The sequence below is a fragment of the Suricata suricatta genome, chromosome 4 (genome assembly GCF_006229205.1).
Source record: "Suricata suricatta isolate VVHF042 chromosome 4, meerkat_22Aug2017_6uvM2_HiC, whole genome shotgun sequence".
Taxonomy (NCBI): Eukaryota; Metazoa; Chordata; class Mammalia; order Carnivora; family Herpestidae; genus Suricata; species Suricata suricatta.
The window spans coordinates 54,265,956-54,289,027 of NC_043703.1; the positions used below are offsets into that span (position 1 = coordinate 54,265,956).

The 23,072-nt window shown below is 47.6% G+C and overlaps 1 protein-coding gene across 1 annotated transcript in view; it reads right to left on the reverse strand.

Moving 5' to 3' along the window:
- The window catches only part of ERICH6B (glutamate rich 6B), a 65,128-nt gene that overhangs the window by 27,597 nt on the left and 14,459 nt on the right, over positions 1 to 23,072 (reverse strand). The window contains exons 3-8 of the mRNA XM_029938462.1: positions 20,880 to 21,265; positions 15,106 to 15,151; positions 11,535 to 11,710; positions 5,766 to 5,843; positions 4,940 to 4,978; positions 1,502 to 1,587 (exon numbers count right to left, since the gene is read on the reverse strand). Coding sequence (XP_029794322.1) covers positions 1,502 to 1,587; positions 4,940 to 4,978; positions 5,766 to 5,843; positions 11,535 to 11,710; positions 15,106 to 15,151; positions 20,880 to 21,204 — 750 coding nt within the window. The 5' untranslated portion in view covers positions 21,205 to 21,265. The remainder of the gene's footprint in view (positions 1 to 1,501; positions 1,588 to 4,939; positions 4,979 to 5,765; positions 5,844 to 11,534; positions 11,711 to 15,105; positions 15,152 to 20,879; positions 21,266 to 23,072) is intronic.

A 23,072-nucleotide genomic window follows, 5' to 3' on the forward strand; every position in this document is an offset into this window, starting at 1 on the left:
TATAAATTTAGAAGAATGTATCTGCCTAATTTTGAGTTCCAGGGACAAAAGATTTCACTCTTGTGATTATGTTAGTACCTACAATCCGGAGAAAGTTTCTCTGCCATAATGGAAGGATGCATAATAATGTTTTTGCCTGAATCAGCATGTGAGTCTTAGAAGCAAGTAGACTTAGGAAATTAGAGCACCAGGCTGCACTGGCAGGTACAATATTCATGCAGTAAAGACGATACAGCGTACTGTAGATAGAAGGCTTATTCAGATGGTTGCGACTTCTCATCTCCTGTCTGGCTATGGGGTCCAGCTGGGGAAAGGGTGTCCATGGACTCTGGGGGCAGGTTCTGTGTCCCTCTGAGGGGTCGTGGTGGCAGGACATGGGGAAGGTCATCTGCTGCTAGCTGCTGTGGTGTGAGACTGAATGGCAGAGACTGTTGTCTCGAGTGTCTGTCCCGCTAGGCTGTCCCATTCCCAATCCTTTGCTTAGAGACAGCAGGCTTGCTTGTTGGGGTTTCTGAGCTGCTGTTCTCCAGCACTTAATTGCCAGGGATATATGACGCCGGAAGAGAACTCAAGAAACTCTCCACCATGTCATCTCTTGGGTCCTGAGGTTACTAGCCAGTCTGATTTCTCTCCACCCTTCAATTTCTTTTTAATGTTTACTTTATTTTTGAGAGAGAGAGAGAGAGAGAGAGAGAGAGAGAGAGAGAGAGAGCGTGCACGTGCATGAGCAGGAGACAGGCAGAGAGGGAAGAAGACACAGAATCCGAAGCAGGCTCTAGGCTCTCAGCTGTCAGCACAGAGTCTGACATGGGGCTCAAAAGCACAAATTGTGAGATCATGACCTGAGCCACCCAGGTGCCCCCTCTCCTTCAGAGGCTTCTTTTTCTTTTTTAAAAAAATTTATTTATTGTTTAATTTACATCTAAGTTAGTTAGCATATAGTGCAACAATGATTTCAGGAGGAGATTCCTTAATGCCCCTTCCCCATTTAGCGCCCCCCCCCCCACAACCCCTCCAGGAACCCTCGGTTTGTTCTCCACATTTACCAGTCCTTCAGAGGCTTCTTCTATTTGTTTTAAATATAATGTCTAGGGTTGTAAGCTGTAGTAAGTGGGAAAAATACATCTAGTCCATCTTTCTAGATTTAAACTTCATTTTTATTGAGGTTTCAACAAAGACAGATTTGCCTTGATCTCTAGAGAATTTAAATGTTTTGTTTTGGGCTCTGTCACCTTTTAAAGGGTTCCAGAAAGTGTTTATATTATGAGTTGGGCTCTGAATGTAGGGCTATGCAGGGCTGTGTGTGGCTTTCTTCTGACTCAGTTTGATTTGATGTGTGACATTTAAACTTTGGCCTGTTTTAAGAAAAGCTTCTTTGGGCAGTGCTAACAATGGAGTGAAGCAATGAATCCCAGCACTGAAGAGGCACTTGCCAGCTGGCCTGGGGGCACACTGCTTCAACATTGGGAGGAAGGTGGTCTCCAGTTTTCATCCGACTTACCTTGTTATAGTCCTCAGTTTCCATGGAGTCGATGGCCTCATTTAATAAATTGTCCCACAAGCTCTCTTTAGAAACAAACTCCATGGCTTTTGATTTTGGAGGGCACAGCAGAAGCGAACGCATTTGGAAAAACAGCCACCACAACAAGCAAGCAAAACCAAAACCAGAAACAGTTATGGCATTTACTGTTGCCCTTTTAAATAAAAATGTATGTATCGTCAATAAGGCTTTAGGTAAACGCATCAAATTTCCTAAGGTTCCACTAGAAAGAACATTCGAGCAGGGGGCTAGGAGGTGCACAGGCCCCGAGGCGGCAGCGTGTGGGAGTGTGGTTGACATAACTCACAAACTGTAAGAGGCAAGTATACCTGGGGAGGGGTGAATATGGGAGGTAGCAGGAGTGGAAATGGCGGGGTGAGGGGCGGGTAGTGTAGGTTACAGGGCAAGCTCACAGAGGACCTTGTGGGTTATGGGAAGAATTTTAGATCTTCTTCTGGGAGAGATCTATTTTGAGTGTGATTTTTCTCTTGGAAATCCTGAGAAATATACCTATCTCCTGCCGGTTTTATAAAAAATTGCCAATTTCTAGGCTTACGTATGGCTCCTAATTGTGAATTAAAGCCTAAGAGATGTATTCTGAAGCCCACGAGCTCATAAAAAGCAGAGAGCAAATGCCTTTGCTCTCAAGGTCAGCGACAGCCTGGTAGAAATACAGCCTGGGCCAGGAGAGGGGCTTAGAGGCTCCCTGTGTCGACGGGGTGCAAATTGAATCAAGAAATTGCTAATTACAACTCGGGCCCCATCTTTTGCTCTGGGGAAGGTGTGGCTCTTGAAGGGGTTGCACAGGGGATGGGCTCTCAAATGATAATTGGACCCCCAGGGAAATTACTGTTTTCTCAGCTTCAGGATGACAGCAGCCCCTTCAAGCCGGCCCACCCAGAGAGCCCTGAAGATCCACCAGGTTGGTGCAGGGCCGACTTATTCTGTCCCATTTTGTGTCTCTAGGAACCATTGGGGACGGAGAAGGGATGTTCTTTGTGATCTCTATACACGTTCACTTTGCACTTCCTCCCAGTTTTGGTTCAGTAATAACAGCTCTGCTGAAATAAAGCCCCGCTCAGCTGGACCCGCCTTGACCTCCACCTTTCTGCCTGCAGCCCCCTGACCCCAGCTTTGGTTCCTTTCTGACACAAATCTGACATGTCTGTGATAGACCCTGTGCTGTGGGAACCCCTACAGTTCTGTCAGTTCCCGAGTGCACCCTGCGGTCCCAGGCTGGCCCGGGCCCCGGGGCCCTCTCAGCTTGAGTCCAAAAACACTGAGTGTCCCCAGACTGCCTGCCACAGAAACAGCTGGGAAATGTTCTGAAAAACCGTTCTGGAAAACCTAGTGGGAATCCATGGGAATTCCACCAAGCTCTGAGGAGGAAGCTCCTTGCGGTTGTCACCGAGAAGGGACGCAGAGGACCTGGGAGAAGGCGTCTGCAGAGACAGAGTGGCAGGCGGTGCCTCCCGTGGAAGATTCTTTGAGTGTGTGCCCTCGCCCCCCAGATTGCGAGTGAGAGTCTGCCGCTGGCCCTAATAGCTTAGCAAATCCCCATCACTTGTGACTGCCCTATTTTACTAGGCGCTGTGGAAGAATGCATAGTTAATTTGAGGGAAAACAAACTAGGTGTTCATCAAGGGAAGAAGCTGGCTTGGAATGGCAGCGTTCTGCGGTGTTCCATTCCGCATCATAATTAACCTTATTAATGTCAAGGGGCATGTCTCCATGTCAAGACAGGGCAGGGCAGCTCTGCAGCAACAGCCACAGCCGGGCTGAACGAGGAGGACAAGGACATTGCCTAATGCCTAATTAACTTTCCCTTTGGGGATTTCCGTTCTTTGTTCTAGAAAGCTCCTCATCCTCCCCTGCAGGGCTCTGTGGGAGGGTTGGTGGGGGCGAGGAAAATGCCAGGTGCCTGAGTTAAGGTCCTGTGGGCGACTCGAAGCAGGTCACCCAGCCCTTGGCACTGGGGTCTCCTCTTCTGTGTAGTGGGACAGTAAGACTCGTCTTCAGGGGGGCGCAGAGGAGCGGAGCTAACATTGGTCAGTCCCAGGGACACAGGATTCCCTCAAGTAGAGTGTGTCCTCTCTGGATCCGATTAAGAACAAATCTTAATTTTTCTCCATCCAATCATTGCCTCTCCTTAATGGTTTTTCCTGACAGAACCATAGTTCCTGAATTCGGGAGAGATGTTCGAGTGTGGATCTGTCCTGCAGGGCAGCTCCCCACACTGTAGACGAGGAAAGGGAGGGAGGAAGCAGTGAAGGAGGAGCTGCGAGGGCGGCTCTGATAAGTGGGCAGCCAGGCTCTGCCGATAAACAGGCAACAGAGGAAATTTTGTCCTGTCTTCCCCTCCTCCACCTGTCCTGAGTAAGCCCCTTTGATCCCCGGCGGGTGGGTTGAGGGACTGGCTCCTCTGGTGATTGCTGCGGGCACAGATCTATAAGCTGTTCTCAAACCTTGCTACTCGAGGTGCCAGCCATGGATTAGTAACAGTAGCTGCTGCCGGGAGCTTGTGAGAAATACAGGCCCTCAGCCCTACTGCACCAGATCCTGCATTTTGACCAGAGCCTCGGTGGTCCTTCTGTACATTAAAGTTTGAGCAGCACCGTTCTAAACCCTCCCTGAAAATGGATTAAGAGGAAGACACCGCTATTGATCAGTACCCTTCTGGGGGCAGTTGGGTAGTGGGTGGGAGACACTGTCTAGAGGCTGAGAGTTTGTTTGATAAGCCACCTGTGGGTGTAAGGTTTGATCTTCCCCTCAGCCCCTACCATGTTGGAAGACAAGAGACCGCAGTCCCTAAATTGTCTAATAGGATGGGCCGGTTCCTTGTTGAGCTTTTGTTTTGGTGTGTGTGGAGGAGGGAGTGATAGGTGTAAGTTGGAATTTTGCCACCATCAGGATTCTCTCCTGTCCTTCCCCTTCAGAGGACTCAACTAAGCCCTCCTTAGTAAAGAATTAATGTGTTTAAAAGCACCATTTGTAGGGGCTCCAGTTTATTCTGCACCAAGACGCCATTGGATATGTCTATTTGGAGGGGCTCATGCACTCTTGTCAAGCCCTGCTGCCCTGACCTTAGGGATCCCAGCAACCAACTAGACCCCCTCTTTAAATGCGGGGTTCCCTGTACCAGAGCTCTTGAGAACAGAGGTGGACTTCTGTTCCCTGTCATTCTGTCTTGCTCTAGAGACCCCCTATTTCTTATTCTATTCCTCCTCTTCAGGAAATGACATGGAAGCCCATCTAAGTTCAGAGGCTATGTGCCCAGCACGTCCCGAGGTCCTCTCTGGGACTTGGTACAAGCTGGACCAGCAAGGGACCCACCCTCCCTCGGCCCAGGATGCTCTGCAGGGAGCAGGGATCTTTGGATATATTATGTTGCGTGCTTACCACTTTCTTCCTGTTGAGGCATGTCAGGGACAACACACACTGAAAAATAATAGCAACAATTATTAATAGGATGTGGTATGGTGAACTTGTCTGGACCTTTTGGTCCCTGAGGGAATCCATTTAAAAAGCTCGTGCTAAAGAGCTGGGGTAGACCAGGGTGGAGATCATGAGTTTTGGGGTAAGTGGCTTCTGTAATCTTCAGCAGTTTGAAGCCTGTTGTTTATGCTCAACACATATTGATTCCCCTCCCTTTGTTCGTATTTCATCTCGCCCATTAGAATTTAAATTCTGAGAAGATGTAATTTTTTCTTTCTACTTGTACATTGACCTCCTGGAGGAACAGGTGTACAACATAGCGATTCAACAACTCTCTATGCTCTGCTAGGTTCACTGCAAGTGTGGCTACTATCTGTCAGAGGGTGTGATGGCTTTGTCCATCTTCTATCCTGCCCAGTATACAGTAGGTGAACAATAAGTGTTGGTAGGTATACAGTGAATGTCAAGGAATCAACTGAATGTGGGTAGCTTGTTATTTTTCCTTCCAATTCCAATGGTAAGTAGTTATCTTCCTCTTCAAAATTCAATTTTAAAAACACGTTTACCCTTTGGCTCAGCTTCTTCCTTGGTCCCTGGGCCTTGCACTAAGCCCTAGAAGTAATGCCTTGGCCACAGGCCTTAGGTAAGATGGCTTTAGTCTAAAATGGTCCAAGGAGGTTTCTTTTTGGCTGGGGACATGCTTGTTCTGTTATTCTTAGCTTCTTGTGCATGGATTTGTTAACTTCTACAAGTCATTTAAAATCCTCCTAAAGTCATAAAATTTAAATACCTTCCAAATCCGAATCCGTCTTTACAGTGGTTAGCTTGGTTGTCGAGAGCTTTAGTTTTGATTTTGATTTTGCAGTTGCTGTTAAAAGACAGACAAAGGTGACTGTTAGTGATTTGAATCTCATACTTTCTGAGGCGTTCATATTAGACACTTAGGGTCTGGAGTTCTTGCTCGGTGCCCAAGGCTGATGGGAGAGGGGGGAAGAGCAGGTTGGAGGGCACTGCTGGCATATATGGGGACGCGCCCCCTGCCTCCAGTCCTCTTTAGTTCTGCTAACTAATCCAGGACTGCAGTGAACCAGTGGTTGGGACACGTATGTAGCCTCTCTGTGGCCTTCTCCTCTACTCACCATCCAGCCAGTTAGGATCCTCAGGATAGATAGAAGGGCAAGGGGGGAGGTTTTAGAGCTCGGAGTCGCTCCACAGCCATGTGGAAATGTATGGGGCATGTGTGTCACTCCGGGAAGTGGGCATCGCTGCTCTCCTGTTGCTCCCTAAGGGGTGTTGGATGGGCGCTGGCTGGGACACAAGGGAGCTGTCTAGTACAGATCCACTAACATATGCAACAGGAGCCTACTGTATTTTCTGAGGACTTTTGTAAGTTCTTGGCTATTGTTATTTTATGTCTTCTGGAATGTTGTAGTCCCTATTCCTTTTTGCGCCCTCCCTACCTCTTCTTTCTATCCGTAAACCTACGCATGTGTAGACACACACATCCTATATATAAGTCCTATGTATACACAGCAGAGAGTAGCAGGCCAGGGGTCAAAAAGCAGAGGCAAACTGCTCCACCTGCCCCTGGGGGTGTCAGGATTCGAGCCTGGGCCAGGCTGCCAGGATGAAAGCCTCCCGCACACAGGCAGCGTCCCTGCCTGTTCCTCCTTCAGCTGAGGCTGAGACCAAGCCCTCTGCAGACAAGGACCTCTCCAGCTTTTAAGAAAACTCATCCCACTGTGGCATAGCTCTAATGGTTAGGAATCTTTTTTTTTTTTTTTAACTTATTTCCCAGAAGGGGGTCTTATTCTAGCCCTTCAGCGCACATGCAGAGTCAGGCCTCATCCTTGTGTGGCAGAACATGGATGTCTGAAGGCAGTTATCCTCTCTTGGAGCCACATGTCTTCCAGGGTTACCCCCACTGGGCTCCGACACTTCAGTGATGACGCAGCCTCCGGGTCTGCCTAAAGCCACTCTCCCCTCTGAGTCTGTTTCCACCTCTCATGCAGTGTGGCAGTCCCCACACTGAACAGCTGTTCCGGGGCTGGCCCTCCAGTGCAGGCTAACGCAAGACTGAGTTCCATTTATATAACCTTTTAATTGTATTTGGTTACACTAGCCTTTCTGGCACTCGCATCAGTCATACCATTGACTCCTTGAACTTGTGACTGAGTAAAGAGTCTACACCAAACAGGCCTTCCCAACCTTGCACTTTTCCAACCTATTATTTTGTGGGCAGGATCATTTTTAAAAGCAGGATCTATCTAAGTTCGCATTATATTTTATCTAGCTAGTACTAGTTCACTGTTTCCTCCTGTCAGGATTGTTTAGAATCTGATTACACTATCTCCATCAACCAACAGCTTCAGGTCATCTGCAAATATAAATATTCCCCCTACATTTGTATCCAGGGCTATGATAAAATGCTGTACAGAGCCCCGTGGCTCCCTACTAGAAACTGTTGCTCTGATGCTTAAGCAGTACCTCTGGGCGGTTATTCGACAGCTCTCATTCGATCATCTTCCATCAGCATACACCTGACATTGCTCCATCTCATCCCGGGAACAGCCAGAAGGCTTTTGAAATAAACCCCCTTGTGGAATTTGGGCCCACTGGGTTACTACAGTTCCCTGACTTACTACCTTTGTCAGAGCAGGACCTTGATTTGTTCTTATTCATCCTATGCTGGTTTCTTGTGACCATTTTGCTCTCAATATTTGCCCTGGGTTGGTCACACAGACTTATTTCCCAGTCCTCAAAAACCATAAATGTGATTAAGCCACCCTCGCTCTATAGATATCCTGGTGTATATTTTATCCTGGTCAGGACACGGAGTTATCATTTCCTTCTGATCTTTTCACCAGCCTGTGGTTTCTGCTATTTCTTACCCAATTTTGTTGCACATGTTTCAAACTGGAGATTATTTCCCCTCTTAGTGAAGTCAAAATTAAATAGCAAAGAACCTGACTTTCTCTGACTCAGTCCTCAACATTGCACTAGAGCCCTCTTTACCTTGATCTTCTCTTTGTCCTAATCATACTTTATTTTTCAAAAAATTTCAACATTTATTTTTGAGAGAGAGAGAGAGAGTACAGGTGTGTGTGCACAAGTGCATGCACCAGTGGGGGAGGGGCAGAGAGAGACGGAGACAGAGAATCCGAAGCAGGCTCCGGGCTCTGAGCTGTCAGCACAAAGCCTGACCTGGGGTTGGAACTCATGAACGGGGAGATTATGACCTGAGCCAAAATCAGAGGCTTGACCAACTGAGCCACCTAGGTGGCCAACCCCAATCATATTTTACACACAGACCCTGAGAAGGCTGGAAACCCGCATGTTTGCGGGAAATCTGGGACAGGGAGGCACAGTCTGGGCCCGGACTTCTTTTGTGGCTGTCTGCACGCATCATGGTGATGATGGTGGTAGTGGTGGTGGTGGTGATGGTGGTGGTGAGGGTGACGGCGACAACAATGACTTTTTGGTAAGAATAAGTCTACCTGGGCTCTAGCTCTCCTAGCACTATTCTTAAGTTTGAGCCATTTTCCTACCTTGATCACAGGTAACCTTCTCATCTTTTTAACCTCTGCATGTGATCTTTCTAAATCCAAGTCTGCTGCAGGAAATGACATGAGTTTGCACTTAGGGAGTTTTCCAACCCTCTTCTCCATCTGGCCAGGTGGCTTGAAGTAAACTACTCCACCGACAGTACTTCCTCCCTGTTTATCCTCACCCACATCCCTCTCTGTATAGTATCTCTTTGTGTACATCTTTCTACACAGAGCCCCCTTCCTACCAAGACTGTTTTTGGGAGTAGGATATACCCTCCTATTACCATAACTGGTCTTGAATCAGGTGAGGATTCCACAACAATTTTGCAAGTATTTCACAGATATGTAGTATGCTTGCATAGGCTTACTATGTGCCAGGCACTAAGTCTTGAGGATTTTTAGAGCCATGGCTGTAATGCTCTGTGTTAGAACTTGTGCAGTTCTTTACGACCCTGCTCTGTGCCTGGACAGGTAGACGCCTGAGGCCATAAATAGCCTCTCTGGTCCTCCTTCGGAACACTCGCTTATGTAGGTCAGGAGGCATTTCTGGTGCCTTTAACATTCCTTCCGTATCAGACCTGCCACTCTCTGTAGAAATAGGTTTCAAGTATTTATCTGGGTGTTTTTCCTCCATATTCAGTTCAAAGTCTTACTTGTTGAGAAGGGTCTTGCCGTGTAAAATGCTATTCCTGGCCCTCTGGCGTTGAACAATCCCATAACTTACAAATACTTTAAAAATAGGAACGTGGCACCTGTGAAGTTTATCCTCCACTTGAGGTTGTCTGGTTCTCCAGTGTTCCTGTGCCTATGAAGCCTCTGGGGATGTTGCTGAGAATGCAGACAGGGACCCTGAGAAGGCTGGAAACCCGCATGTTTGCGGGAAATCTGGGACAGGGAGGCACAGTCCGGGCCCGGAGGAACAGTGTTCCCAGCACCTGCCTGCATCTCCGCTGTTCCTACTGCCCTCAACCCTACTCAGCCGGCATCTTGGGTTGTTTTTGCCTCGATTGTCTGTGTTTTTCCAACAGGTGGATGGATGGCTTCTGCTCTGGGCTGAAAGCAGATTCTTTTTCGCATCTTCCATGCTTGCGAATCCTTGGTGTTCTGTGCTCCAGCTGCAGAAACATTGGTTTTCCTTCACAGCTGGGGCCCCGTCCCTGCCACCCACACATCATTTCTCTCTCCTCCTGAGGTGGTTTTGAGCCCTTCACCCTCCTGGAACTCTGTACTTCCCGGTTTTTCCTGCGTGCTGTTACTCTCTTACAACTCTTTCACACTCAGGGGGAAGTATCTTTGTCATCTCTTGCCCCACTCCATTGCCCAGACATAATCATGTATATATCATAGGCACGTTTTGCCCAACTGTTGCTAATGCTCTCTGAAGGACGGCTTGCAAATCCAAAGCAAAACGGGAAAGAAAAACCTCCACAAATGTTAGATTATTGCTTGCTGTCCCCTGTCTTTGAATCCCTGCTGTAACCAACATCCCTTTACAGAACTGCAGGAACCTGGGGTGTGTCACTGGTGCTGGCTTAGAGGCTCCAACACAGAGCACATCTTGGTCCAGGCCACCCATGTCACGTGATTTGATCAGTAGGCATTTCCTGTGGGTGGCTAGACTTTTAATAAACACCAAACCTATGTTGGCTGTGAAGAACTCAGTATTAAAAAGACACATAGTGCAAAACCAATGCCCCTACAGACCAAACAGGAAGTGCTTCAAACCTAAATTAGATACAGACATGACTAGCTCTGTAAATTAAGCTTAGGGACGAAAAGGATCATGAACGAACAGGGCAAATAAAACAATGACTGCAGGAGGCTCTCTCTCTGGAGGTGGGTCCACAGCTGTAAGAGCAGGCTTTGGTGCCCCCCTCTTCCCTCCCTCCAGCTTCTTCTATCTGCTTTCTCCCCTCCCACATCCTTTCAAGCTTGGCACTGGCACTTTACAGGCCATTACCCAGTAAATGACTTTTAGAATCCTGCTTATGAATATTTAGATAAATGCTCAGATTTTTCCCAGCTGTCATGCTTATTGACTTTGAAATGGTTCCAGTTCTCAGGGCTCCACCGGAGCTCACGTGCTGACCAAAGTCCCACATGAACTGATTTAGCCCGTAAACTACTACTCATCCTGCCCAGGCTACCCATGCCACTGAGCTCCTGGCTTGCGTGGCCTGGCCCTCTGCCTCTCCACTCTCCCTCGTAGGGTTTCTGGCTCTTAATATCACTTAGCCACATTTGAGCTACAAAATATAGCAGGCATGGATGCGGGCAGGAAGTGGGGGTGACGGGGGAATCTAATTTACCGCTGCCATGACTACAGATGTGAAATGAATCTGTGAACCCGTGATGGATCAATCTCACGAAGGCAGGATTTAAATTATTAATAGTGGCAAGAAATGCTATTCAGTGTTCCATCCCAGGATCCTAGAGTGAGGGGACTTTGGGTTTAATTGGGTAGAGGATTAAGATTCTCAGTGCAATCTTGCCAAACTCTCTCTTGAGTGTCTCCCAGTTGTGGCTACGAAAGTTCGCGCTGCAGATGCTTTTGGCTGGTTCTGAATCCTGGCTGGTTTTGACGGCATGCTGAGAGACTGTCCCATTTGCCACTGTCCACGTGATCATCCGGATACAGCCCATCACCCTGAGGAACCAGTCTGTAATCTGGGAAGGTAATGGCCTGTGTCCCTGAGGGAAATAGGGCCTGTGTTCATGTAGAACACGGACAGGAAGACTAATGAAAAGAGAGGGAAAGATTGAAAAAGGTATTTGTTTAGCACTTTGCTGATGCTTTTTCTCTGAGGAGGGTCTGGGCTGGAGGATGGGGGTAGCAGGGCGAGTAGAGGAGTTTGGCTTCCTACCTAAAATACCACTCTGAATGGCACAGGAAGCAGCGTATATCATTAGCATGAGAGGCAATACGGACGCCATGCTATTTCACACACATGGAGTGTATTCCCCCCTCCAGCGCCCTGTGTGACGGCCAGCAAGGGGGCAGTTCCCCTTACCTGACTTGCTCTTGTAGATCCATTTCGTCTGCGTGCTCTGGTCATGCCAGGCAGGAAGTTCTCCATCTTGCTGCATGAAGGATGTAGAAGGTTTTGTGTGGTAGGATGGAGACTCTTGGGTAAGTTCAGAGATAGAAGGAAGGGCAGTGAAGAAGGTGGTCCCTTGAGAGGGTCTCCTGTCAGAGGGGAGCACAGGGGCAGGTCAACTTCCACACAGGGGTCAGTTTAGGTACTGGGTTCCATGGCCTACTGGGAAGAGGGGAGTGGGTGCTACTCTCCATCTCCTGCAGACTCTGCCCATCCCAGATGGTGGATGTCCTGGGTTAGAGGGACCTACTTGTAGATGGTGGTAATCAGCCCATGCGGCAGTCTGGGCAGCCCAGCCCCACATTGCCAACTGCTGCTTCATTTGGAGTAGAAGTCTCTATGGATGCCTTCAAAGGCCAATGGGCTAGGCTTCCATACTGATACTCTAGTATTCCAGAAGATTCTCTCTCCTTGCTGGCTCATGACGCTGCCCATTTCAGTGGCTCTTTCTGCCTCATTAGTGGCTGCAGCTTAAAATCAAGCCCTGAGGCCTGTCCCGTCTAGTCTGCCTAATATAGATACCACCATCATGGAGAAAGAGCTCCACAGGGCCTGACGACAGAACATTGGCTGTGAGGCAGAGGCCCAAGGGACAACCCCAACACATCACGCTGCGTTCCTCCTCAGGAATCTCTGGCTTTTAAGTGGGGACAAAAACCTTTAATTAATTCAAAGGGATAAGAGGGGTCTTTGGGGTGTTTCAGCCCTGAGGTCACCTCATGTAAACTAGTTGAAGGGCAGAGACAAGTGTAAAGGAAAATGTCCAACATATAAATGGGTGGTGACCATGTTTGATAGACAAAACACAGACTTTGGTATCAAATGACCCAAGCTTAAATCTTGGCTCTTGCACTGTTGGGGAGTAACTTTGGGTAGCCTACTTAACTTCTCTGTGCTTCAGCTTCTGCACCTTTCTGATAATCATACCTCCCTCACGGGTCCCCGCTGGTAGGGACCAGATGGGAGTGAGCAAGTGCATTCTTGTCTGCTGCTCTTCTTACTGGGGAGGTAAGCGGTTTGGTGGCCCTTCAGAGACAGGCCTGTTTCCTGTCTGGCTCAGTGTACCCCCATACAGAGAGGGACAGGGAGAGGGTGAGGGGCTGTGGTCTGAAGCTGGGGGTGAAGAGGTTGAGGGAGAGAGGAGGAGGCCACTCGCTTTACCCGGTAGCCTCAGTGCCTGTGGGAGTTACAGATAGATCTTGTTTCATTTCCAAGGGACCCAGGGGCTAGGGCTAGGGCTAGGGTACAGCGGCTGTGTTCTCAGGATGTGCCATTGAAATGGGGCAATGGGGTCAAGCGGCAAGATGGCAGATCCTAGATCAGGCGGCTACAGGGATTGAGAACTAGTGGACGTATGTAAGCTCTGTAAGCAAGTGTCAACTCTTGCCCTGTTCTAGGCCTCAGGCCAGGTCAGGAGACTCTCCCTGGCTTTATCCTTTTAGTGGGATGATGCCCGTCCAATCTCACTCACCAGGTGCTCCCTGGGAGCCCAAGAAGTAATGCAAGTCCCCATGAAAGGATTCTGAGAAATCAAAGCTGCCCAACACAATGAGGGGATGATACTTAAGGTAATGGCGGGCCTATCTGGTCATTGCCATTGCCGTGGACATTTACTCAGCATCCCCCCGCCACACCTGCCCGGGGCTGGAATGCTACAGAGTCTCTGGGGCACCTGTGACAGCAGGGCTGAGGGCCTGGCCTACCTGGGCCCAGTGCCAGCTCCCTGCCTGGTCAGTAGCGGAAGGGCGCAGGAGGAGCGTGGGTCCTGGGTCCTGGGGAGGGCTGATGGCTGCAGGCCTGCATCTTCAGCGGTTTCAGCATGGGTGCGGGGTGGGGGACCTCCAGGGCGTGCGTGTAGAGGTGGGAGAGTGAACCTTCCCCTCTATCAAGGACTTCCTTTTCCCACCCCCTGCCTTAACACACCAATATGAGTGTCACCTGTCCTGCCTGAAGGGGTTTGTGCCCTTTCAGTCTCTTGGTAACCTTGTGTCAGGAAATGCAGGGGCTCTCTGAGCACCCACAGCCTGACCTGGACTCTGGGACCCAAGCTGGGGAGCATAAGACTGACGCAGGTGAGGCCCCAGGGCCCCTCTGATCCCCACACGCTCCTCAGTGACAGGAAAGCCACTCAGCTGGAATATGAATAAAGGGCTGGATGGGTGCATGTGCTAAGATTAAAGCTGACCCAGGGTCGTGACTCTTTTTTCAGGCATGCGAAGTTTCCACGTGGGGGCTCGTGGGGAGCACACCAGGAATAACAACGGTCCAGAGCTGTTTGTGAGCATGTCGTGTGCGCTAGGCACTGTTCTCAGGGAGCCCCGTGAGCTACTGCTCATTTCCTTCTGCAACTGGAATTCTCACCGGCCAGTTTTAAGAAGGGAGAGTCCGGGCATAAGGAGATTAAGTGGCTGCCCGAGGGCAAGTGGCTGGCTGGGAGGCGGAGCTGAAATTTGGACCCAAGCAGCCTTGCACCAGGGTCCCTGTTCTCAGTCACGGCTTTTCCAGCGGTCACTGCCACATCGCTCAGTATGCTGTGGGTGTCAGCAAGTGAGGTGGAGGCCTCCGAAGAGCTACTCTGTGTCACGTGTTGTTGCAGTGGAGGCAAAGCCGGCAGACCCGCAGTGCCGGGCCCCCAGGAGTGTGCAGCGCGGAGCTCGGAGCTCAGGGCCAGGGGTGGTGGGGAGCAGTTGTGGGGGCCGCCGTACCCGGAGAGGGGGAGCCCGCAAGTTGTCACCTGTGGGCTCCCTGCGCCGAAGTGCGGGGGCCCTCCCTGCTGCGGCTCACCAACACCGAAAAGCCTTGTGCTTTCTTTGTATCTAGTGCCAACCCGCTTCACCAGTGGACATAAATGCCTCCCTCCCCCCACCCCCAACAAATCATCCTTTGGGGAGAGATCGTGGGGGAGGAGACACAGGGACAGGCCTGTGAGTGAGAGGTGGGGGGTACCCCGCACCTTGCTTTGTGCAGAGCTGAGCGCATCTAAGGAGGCCCACTTGTTGCGGAGGCCTGGCAGCGACTGTCTTGGGTGCTCCGGGCCCTGGCGCGGTTTAAGGAGTGCTCACTGCATGGTAACCTAGACCTTGGAAACTGGCCTGAACCAGGAAGATGGCAACTCTCTGTGGGGCATTCATCCATCTGTTTACCGTGAGCACGGCCACAAGCCCCTTGCCACCTCTCCCAGGCTGAGACCTCCCCCGCACACTCAGATGGCCCCTGCCCTTTCCTGTCTGTGGTTCTGGGTGCCCAGGAATCCGACCTTGGGAACCACCCCTCACCCTGTGAGTGGATGAGTGGCCTAAGGGGAAGGGTGGGAGGTCCTTTCTTCGTGACTCCCTGAGACCCCCGCCCCTCCCCCAAACCCCTCCATCTCCAGGGGGCCCGCACCCTGCGCGGCCACCCCACCCCCCTACTTCCCATCTTTGTCCTGAAGCATCATCCCTAAGCATGAATTTCCATTCGATTTATTAAAAAAGAAAACTATTACCTTGTAAGGTTAGACAGGTTTTTCCATAAATCTTTCCCCTTGAATTCTGTTGGAAAAAACAGAGAAAGACAATATTGAAAAAAAAGAAGGCATTTTTTTTTTTCTATTTAAAAATGTGTTCTCAAGTATGTGATGCTGGTTTTGGGGTGGAGAGGCCCCGATTTGTAGAATTTTTCTATTTTTACTTTTCATTAGTATTGTGTCTCTTAATGGGTTCCTTTAGAAATTACAGGCTAAATTTCATAAAGTCAATGAGAACTCAAGAAGATAATTTTCATGAAAGCATGGATTTTGGAAATTCAAGTTTGCTTTGTTAAACTTTGGGTTATCAGGGAGACCTCCCTCCGTCCTGAGATGAAGGATTTCTGCACAGAAAAGGTGACTGAGGTTCAGAGGATATAAATACTAAAATTTATTTTTAACATTTATTCATTTTTGGGAGTGAGAGAGACAGAGTGCGAGTGGGGGAGGGGCAGAGAGAGAGGAAGACAGAATCAGAAACAGGTTTCAGGCTCTGAGCTGTCAGCACAGAGCCTGGTGTGGGGCTTGAGCTCACAAACCATGAGATGATGACCTGAGCTCAAGTTGGATGCTTAACTGACTGAGACACCCAGGTGCCCTGAAGGTATAAATATTTTAAAAATTAGTTCTAATTTCAAAGAGGCTGCTTGTGTCATTTAATTACCCATTTGCCCTGAATGATACATCAGGAATTTCATGCACAATTGGGATAAAATATGCCATCAATTCTAATAATAGAGACTGGCACAGTGGAAGTAGTAAAGAAATGAGAACCAGAATTTGAAGTTTGACACTTAAATGTTCAACACGTATCCTTACCCATAGTTTACCCAGGAGACAGAATATTATTGAGGAATATATTACTTGACTGTTAAAATGATGTCCACAAAAATTAAACAACAGGGGCAAATATTAAAGTCACAAGACTGTTACAAAAATAAAATACAAACGTGTACATTTAGTATGTTGAAAACAGTAAACACAAAACTATAAAACAAGGACCACCACCACCACCAGCACCACCAAATATAGAAAAAATAAGAACAGGAAGGACAGCATAAAAGTCACTAAAACATGAACCAGGTTTATTTATATTTGGATGTTGGTAGAGTGGACAATGTTTTCCTACTTTCTTTTTTTTTTTTTTTCAAGTTTTCAATTAAAAAATGACCAAAAGTAGGGGCACCTGAGTAGCTCAGTTGGTTGAGCACCAGGACTCTTGATTTTGGCCCAGGTGGGATCAAGCCCTGCACTGGGCTCTGCACTGAGCAGGAGCCTCCTTGGGATTGTCTCTCTCTCCCTCTGCCACTCTCGCTTGCTTATGTGCTTTCTCTCTCTCAAAAACAAATAAATAGATTTTACTTTTTTATGCCATTCTCCTAAAATTAAAATATGCACATAATCTGTTTAAAAAGCCAAAACAAAGAATAAAAAGGAGGAAGGAAAAGAGAAAAGACACAGAGGTGATTACAAGAAGAAGAGATGAGAAAACTTGGGAGCCTGTCCTGGTTCTGCTAATGGTTTTCCATGACCTCAGAGGAGTCACATACCCTCTCTCTGACTCCAGGTTCTTCATTTGCAAAGTGGAGACAAATGACAACTGGGAGAATTTAAGGGGATGAAGATGGTGAAATACACAACACATGCCCATGGCCACCGCACTGTGCTCCCGACCTTGGATAAGACACATACAGAGACATGTAGAGAAAATGATGCTGTTTGTTCCGGAGCAGAGTGGAGGCTGTGAGTGACTTGGGGCTCAGCATCTCCCTCACCAGTTTCAACTCAAGGCAAGCTGGTTGCAAAGCTCTGTCACCATCTGTGAAGTGTTCTGCCTGAAAACCTGGCTGGCTCTCCCATCCCTGCCTTGTCAATATATTGCAAACCTTTCTTCTTCAGTGCCCAGGAAATTGCTGGAGACCCTGTAGGAAAGGGTTGTTGGGGCATCAAATCTCAACTGGAAATCGCAACAGAATGGTAACAGCATTTGGGCCCAACAGCATCTGGAGCTACAGAAGAAGGAGTGGGGGCAGTAAGGCTAAAGAAAATCAGAACAGCAGATGACGCATATCAAAGTACAACTGGGCAAAAACACGAATCAAAACTAATATACTGTGACGTCTCTGTGGTATTATTTGCCACAGAGCCGACTTCATCTTTAGGAAGGTCTGGGGTTCTAAAAAAAGAAAAGAGGCCTCATTATGGGGTGGTTTCATGTTCTACGACAGCATGATGGTAACATGGATGGCACTTCCTTCTAGCACCTCCCGCCCACATGAGATCAGAAGAGCATTTTTGCACAATTGAGGTGGGAGAGCTTTCGAAGCATTTCCAGATCTACGTTTTCACTCAAATATTGCAACCACACTGTGAAGAAAGGTAGTTTTACATACAGGCCAACTGAAGCTTAGAGAAAGTCAGTGACATACCCAAGGTCAAAGGCCCCACCATGTGCTGGATTATCTGACTCTGACATCACAGCTGCAGCGTGGACACCCACAGTTTAAGAAACCTATGTGGGATCTCTCAGAGAGGTCAGTCATTTGGAGCTATTGATTTTTCAGTGGCAATTGATGCTGCATTTATATTCAAGTTACTCATCTAATTTTATTGGATTTCCCCACAAACCATGGGGGAAATAATTTCTTTAAAGAAGAGAGGAAGGTAGAGGTTGTTAGGGTGACCCTACTCTGATTTATCCAGGGCAATGGGAGTTTCTAAAATTGACCTGCTTATAGAGTAGTTAGGTGGGGGGCACAGACCCCTCCTACACCCCAATTCATCGCATCTTCTCTTTTTGTTAAGTCCAATTCAGAAACTGAGGGGGTAGGGTATGTGGTGGGGGGAGTATAAATTACCCTTCACAAGTCAATGGGTAGGAGAACAATAAAACACAATACACTACGGGAATAGTAATAGTAATATAGCTAACACTTGCATAGGCTTCAAATGCTATTTGCTTGGCAGAGTTCATAATGCATTACATAATTAAATGCCTTTTAATCTTCACAAGTATCCTATAAGGTATGTCTGTTATTCCTAATTTATAGTTAAGAAAACCAGCACACCAAGGGCTTCAGTGACTTATCCAAGTTCATGCACCAAGAAGTGGTAGAAATCTGACATGCAAACCTAGGAAGTTAAGCTCTTGAGATTGGAAGAAAACCATGTTCTTTGTGATAGACTCATACCTACCACCAAATAGACAAATGGCACACTTGCTTGTCCGTCCCTTTGGGCCAAATGGGGCCTCAGAATCTTTCTCAACTTAGTGCTCCACTGCTGGTCTCTAGTAATTAATCCATCAACCTGAGAGAGGGAAGCCCATTTTGTCATTTCTAGGTGCCCATTAATTTATTAAAAATTTAAAAAATGTAGGTGTGTGCATGTGTGTACACATGCATGTGTATTTGCTTTAGGAAACAATTGACATTAAACTTGATTCAGTTTGCATTCACCGAGCATTTGCTATGGGTCAGGAAGGCATTCTTGGGCCAAGGGCTAAGCAAATTTATAGCTTAGAGGTATCAGCAGAATATTCCACATAAGGAAATCTTTTTTTTAATTTTTTAATGTTTTTATTTATTTTTGAGAGAGAGAGAGAGACAGACAGACAGACAGACAGACAGCATGAGCAAGGGAGGGTCAGAGAGAGAGGAAGTCACAGGATCTGAAGACAGGCTCTAGGCTCTGAGCTAGCGGTCAGCACAGAGCCTGATGCAGGGCTCGAACCCACTTACCGTGAGATCATGACCTGAGCCGAAGCCGGATGCTTAACCGACTGAGCCATCCAGGCGCCCCTCTACATAAGGAAATCTTGATGTAAATTCTTTTGAAAAGCTCCAAGTCTTGATGTAGACTCTTTTTAATTTAACATGTTCTGTGCAGCCTGGCATGGTACCCTGGGTTTTCATAGACCAAAACATTCCTCCATGTGCTTTTAAGGGCATTTTAACATCCCTCTACAGTTTTTTCAGTGCCTCTCCAAATTTTGCTAGCAGGGCATTTATTTCCAAAGCTTTTGCTTTATACACAGTTCCATTCACTTGACAGCATTGTATTTGTCCTACTCTAGTGGGTAATATATTTACAAAGGCCCAGTGCATACAGGGAACATGTTAAGAATTCTTGATTCATACTGTGCGAAACAAATGGTCCAAATGCTATTTTTCAGTATCGGAATTATACTTGGTATTTTGAACAGCAGGGATATTAGGATTCTGAGAGGCAGAGAGGCACACACAAAAGAGAGTTTCCCAGCAACAGAGAATTATCTCCCCAGTGCCACAACTAAATTTCTACGGGGGTAGCAGGAATCTAGGATGATGCATCTGATTTGATGAAGAGGGATGTAAAGGCAAAAATGCCTGTGTGGCTGTTGGGAACACTCAGTTTTTAGATGTAGGCTGTGCGTAATCAGACTGGGATTTAAAAATCCAAGCCGCCCAACAATAACAACAACAACAACAAAAACCCAAAAACAAAAAGCAGAAAACACAAAACACAAAGTCAAGCTGCCTGAGATGCTTGCAGTGGGTAACGGAACCAGATCCAGAAAAATAATGTAGTTCTATTTCTAGGTCAGCGTGAAGATGATGCCAATAACCTGGATTTTTCACTCTCTGAACCTGGTTGGATGTATAAGGCCATGCAGTCACGCCAGCAAGGGAAGGCCCCACGTGCCTACTAGAAACTGCGATCAGTCGCTTCTAACAACAACAGCACGAGGAGACCGCTGCCAAATAATAAAGCCCAGTTTAAGGAGAAGGTGCCAAGTGCAGAAACAGCATTGGAAAAATGTCAGCCCCAGAATGAGAGAAATCACTCCAACGTTAATACTCAGCAGCAGGGTAAGATGATGCCTTCCAGAGACCTACTGGGTACCCGGAGAAGCGCACCAGTGTCTGTGGGCCTAGCAACAGACTGGGGGATGTATTCTGGGAAGTAATTGGAGGTCACTGATAGAATTGAGCTCTCTGGATGTGTATCAAAGTGCTGCTTGAAAAATAACAAAAAAAAATGAGAAGCGATGAATGATTAATAATAATAGGGAACCGATTAACAGTATTATGGCACAACGGATAGCGCATTGGACTTCTAGCCAATCCTGGTGTGGTGATTAAAAATATTATGACTTGCAAATACAATACAGTGTGATACAACTCTTAACATGATTTGGAGAAAATTTAATAACATGAATGATATATTCCTAGAAGTATGTAATATTTATGTGTAATTGCAGTATATACATATACAAGTAAATGTACCTTAAAAAAGCGGGTCACACATGCTTTATAAAGCCTGGTGAGGGTATAACCAAAATGAGAAAGTGATTATTCCCCTCTGGATGGGAGGGGTTTTTGCTTTCTTCGTTTTGTTCATATACAGTTTTCCTCACACCCACAATAGATAACGTGTTATTTGTGCAATAAGGAAAAGATAAAAATTATGGGCGACATTCTGCTTGTTTTGTTTATGAGTAGGTGCTTTATGATCATTATGCCTCTCTGCGCTGTGGGCACAGTTCTTGGGGGCCCGGCTACTGAGGTTGGGAGAACCCGGTCAGGAACGTTCCTGCCTGTCGGCACCGAGGGCAGGATTGACAGCTGAGCTTTGGCTCTATCTCACGTTTCATCTTTTTTCCCTGGGTGTGGTGGTAGACTAAGTTGCTGTCTTTTAGGAGGCCCTCCCCTGGATACCCTGTCCCAGATGCTCTTTGCCTTTCAGACACTCTCCCTTGTCCAGATACTCACTGTCGTCCACATACTTTCCAAACAGATATTCTTCTTCCAGGTCCTCTTCCCCGCGTAGTTGCTCTCCCGCCTTCGCGTACCTGTCTTCACACAGATACTCCTTCCCCTTCAGCAACATTTCCTCCTCTAGGTAGCAGCCTTCATCCAGATATTCCTCCCCTTCCAGATACTCTTCCTCTTCAGGAAACAGATACTCTTTCTCTGAATACTCTTCTTCCTCGATGTCTTCTTCCTCTGAAGACACGGTCTGTGTGGGAGGCTGGGGCGTTGCAGCAGAGTAAAGGGGTGATGTTCCTCCTGATGAGTGATCAGTTTCAGCAGACATGTTGGGGCAGCGCTAAGTAGACGAAACCCTTAAGCAAGCAGCAGGTGGTCACTTCGCCATCCTGGTAACCAAGAAAGGAATCAAATCCCGTTAGTCGGTAATCACTACTGCATATTGATTTAAATCCATTTGTGTTGATTCATTTCGCTCAGTAGTCTTTGGGTGGCCCTCTGAATGTACACATCAGTACATGGCAGCCCATGAAAAGGCACAAAAAGGGGAACAGAGGTTTTCCCCTCCAGGAACTGGTAGGAGAGACCACACCTGAAGGCAACACCTTTGCAATTACTGCACAATTTGAAGTAAGCTTGGAGGGCTGGGGAGTGAAGGAGTGATTTGGTGTTTATTGGTACAGTCATCAGAGGAGACTTTTAGTTATTCATCAAGAGCTTTATTACCACAATAATCAAGAAGAAGATGTTGGGGAGGGGCGTCTGGGTGCCTCAGTCAGTTAAACATCTGACTCTTGATTTCAGCTCAGGTCCTGAGAAGGAGCCCTGAGTTGGGCTCTGCGATGACACCATGGAGCCTGCTTGGGATTCTTTCCCCCACTTCCTCCCTCTGTGCCTCTCCTCTTGCTCTCTCTCTCTCCCTCTCAAAATAAACAAACAAACAAAAAAGAGGATGTCTTGTGAGAGCTTGAAATCTGGTGAGAAAAACAGTCATGCAAACAGGTTTCTATACACAAAACAACACTCACAGTGGGAGAGGTGCCAGCAGGTGGTTACAGGCACAGTCACCGGGCGTTGGTCAGCAAAGGCCCTTGTAGTTGGAGGTCTGTTGGGCACGTGCTCACGGCCGCCACAGGCGCTGCCTCTTCTGCTAGAAGGCACGCCCAGGGTGAGTGTGCTCAGCAAACTGTTCTTTTCCCTCCCCAGCCTGCATGCGGCTGCGAGCACCTTGGCCCCCTGGGAAGTCATCCCTGCCCCGTCCCTAAGCTCCATCTGTACCTTCCAGATTTTCTTTGAAGTAACTATTTTGCTATATTACATGGCTTTTGTACACAGCTGTTCTTTCCAACAGGGTGTGAACATTTTGAGGGCCAGAAGGATTCATTGTTGTTTAAAAGTATATTAGAATCCTACTCTTCTCCGTCTCCACTGTGATGACCCGCAGTCAGCGGCGTTGTCTCCAGGCAGAATTCCTGCAGCTCTTTCTTTCTTTTTTTTTTCCCATTATTATTATTTTCTTTTAAGTTTATTTATTTTTTGAGAGAAAGGGAAAGAGAAAGTGGGGGAGAGGCAGAGAGAGAGGGAGACACAGAATCAGAAGCAGGCTCCAGGCTCTGAGCTGTCAGCACAGAGCCCAACATGGGACTTGAACTCATGAACTGTGAAATCATGACCTAAGCTGAGCCAGAGTCAGATGGTCAGCCAACTGAGCCACCCAGGTGCCCCCTACAGCTCTTTCTAAACAGGCCTTCCTATGACCACTTCCTGTGACCGCTTCTGTCACCCCCATAGTTCTTTTCCATGAAGAGTGTTCATGTGAAAATATAAATCAGGTCATGATGTCCGGTGCTTATGAATCCACCAATGGCTTTCCCTTGAACATGGAATAAAGTGTAAACCCCATTCCATGGTTCTAGGCCCCATGAGATCCAGCACCTGCCAAGGTTTCTGACCTGATGTCTTGTCATTCTGCCCATCCTCTCCCATCTCGGTAGCCTCTCCTGTAGCGCTCACACTATTTCTGATTATGTTTCTGTGTTTACTTGTCCAATCTTTCCTTTCCACTACACTGTGTCTCAGTGACAGTGACCTTCTGTGACCTGTTTCCCACTCTGCCTCCAAGGGTTAGCTTGATATCTGAAGCTTAATAAATGTCCAATAAATGTGTGACCAGTGACTGAGTGAAGGGCAAGAATA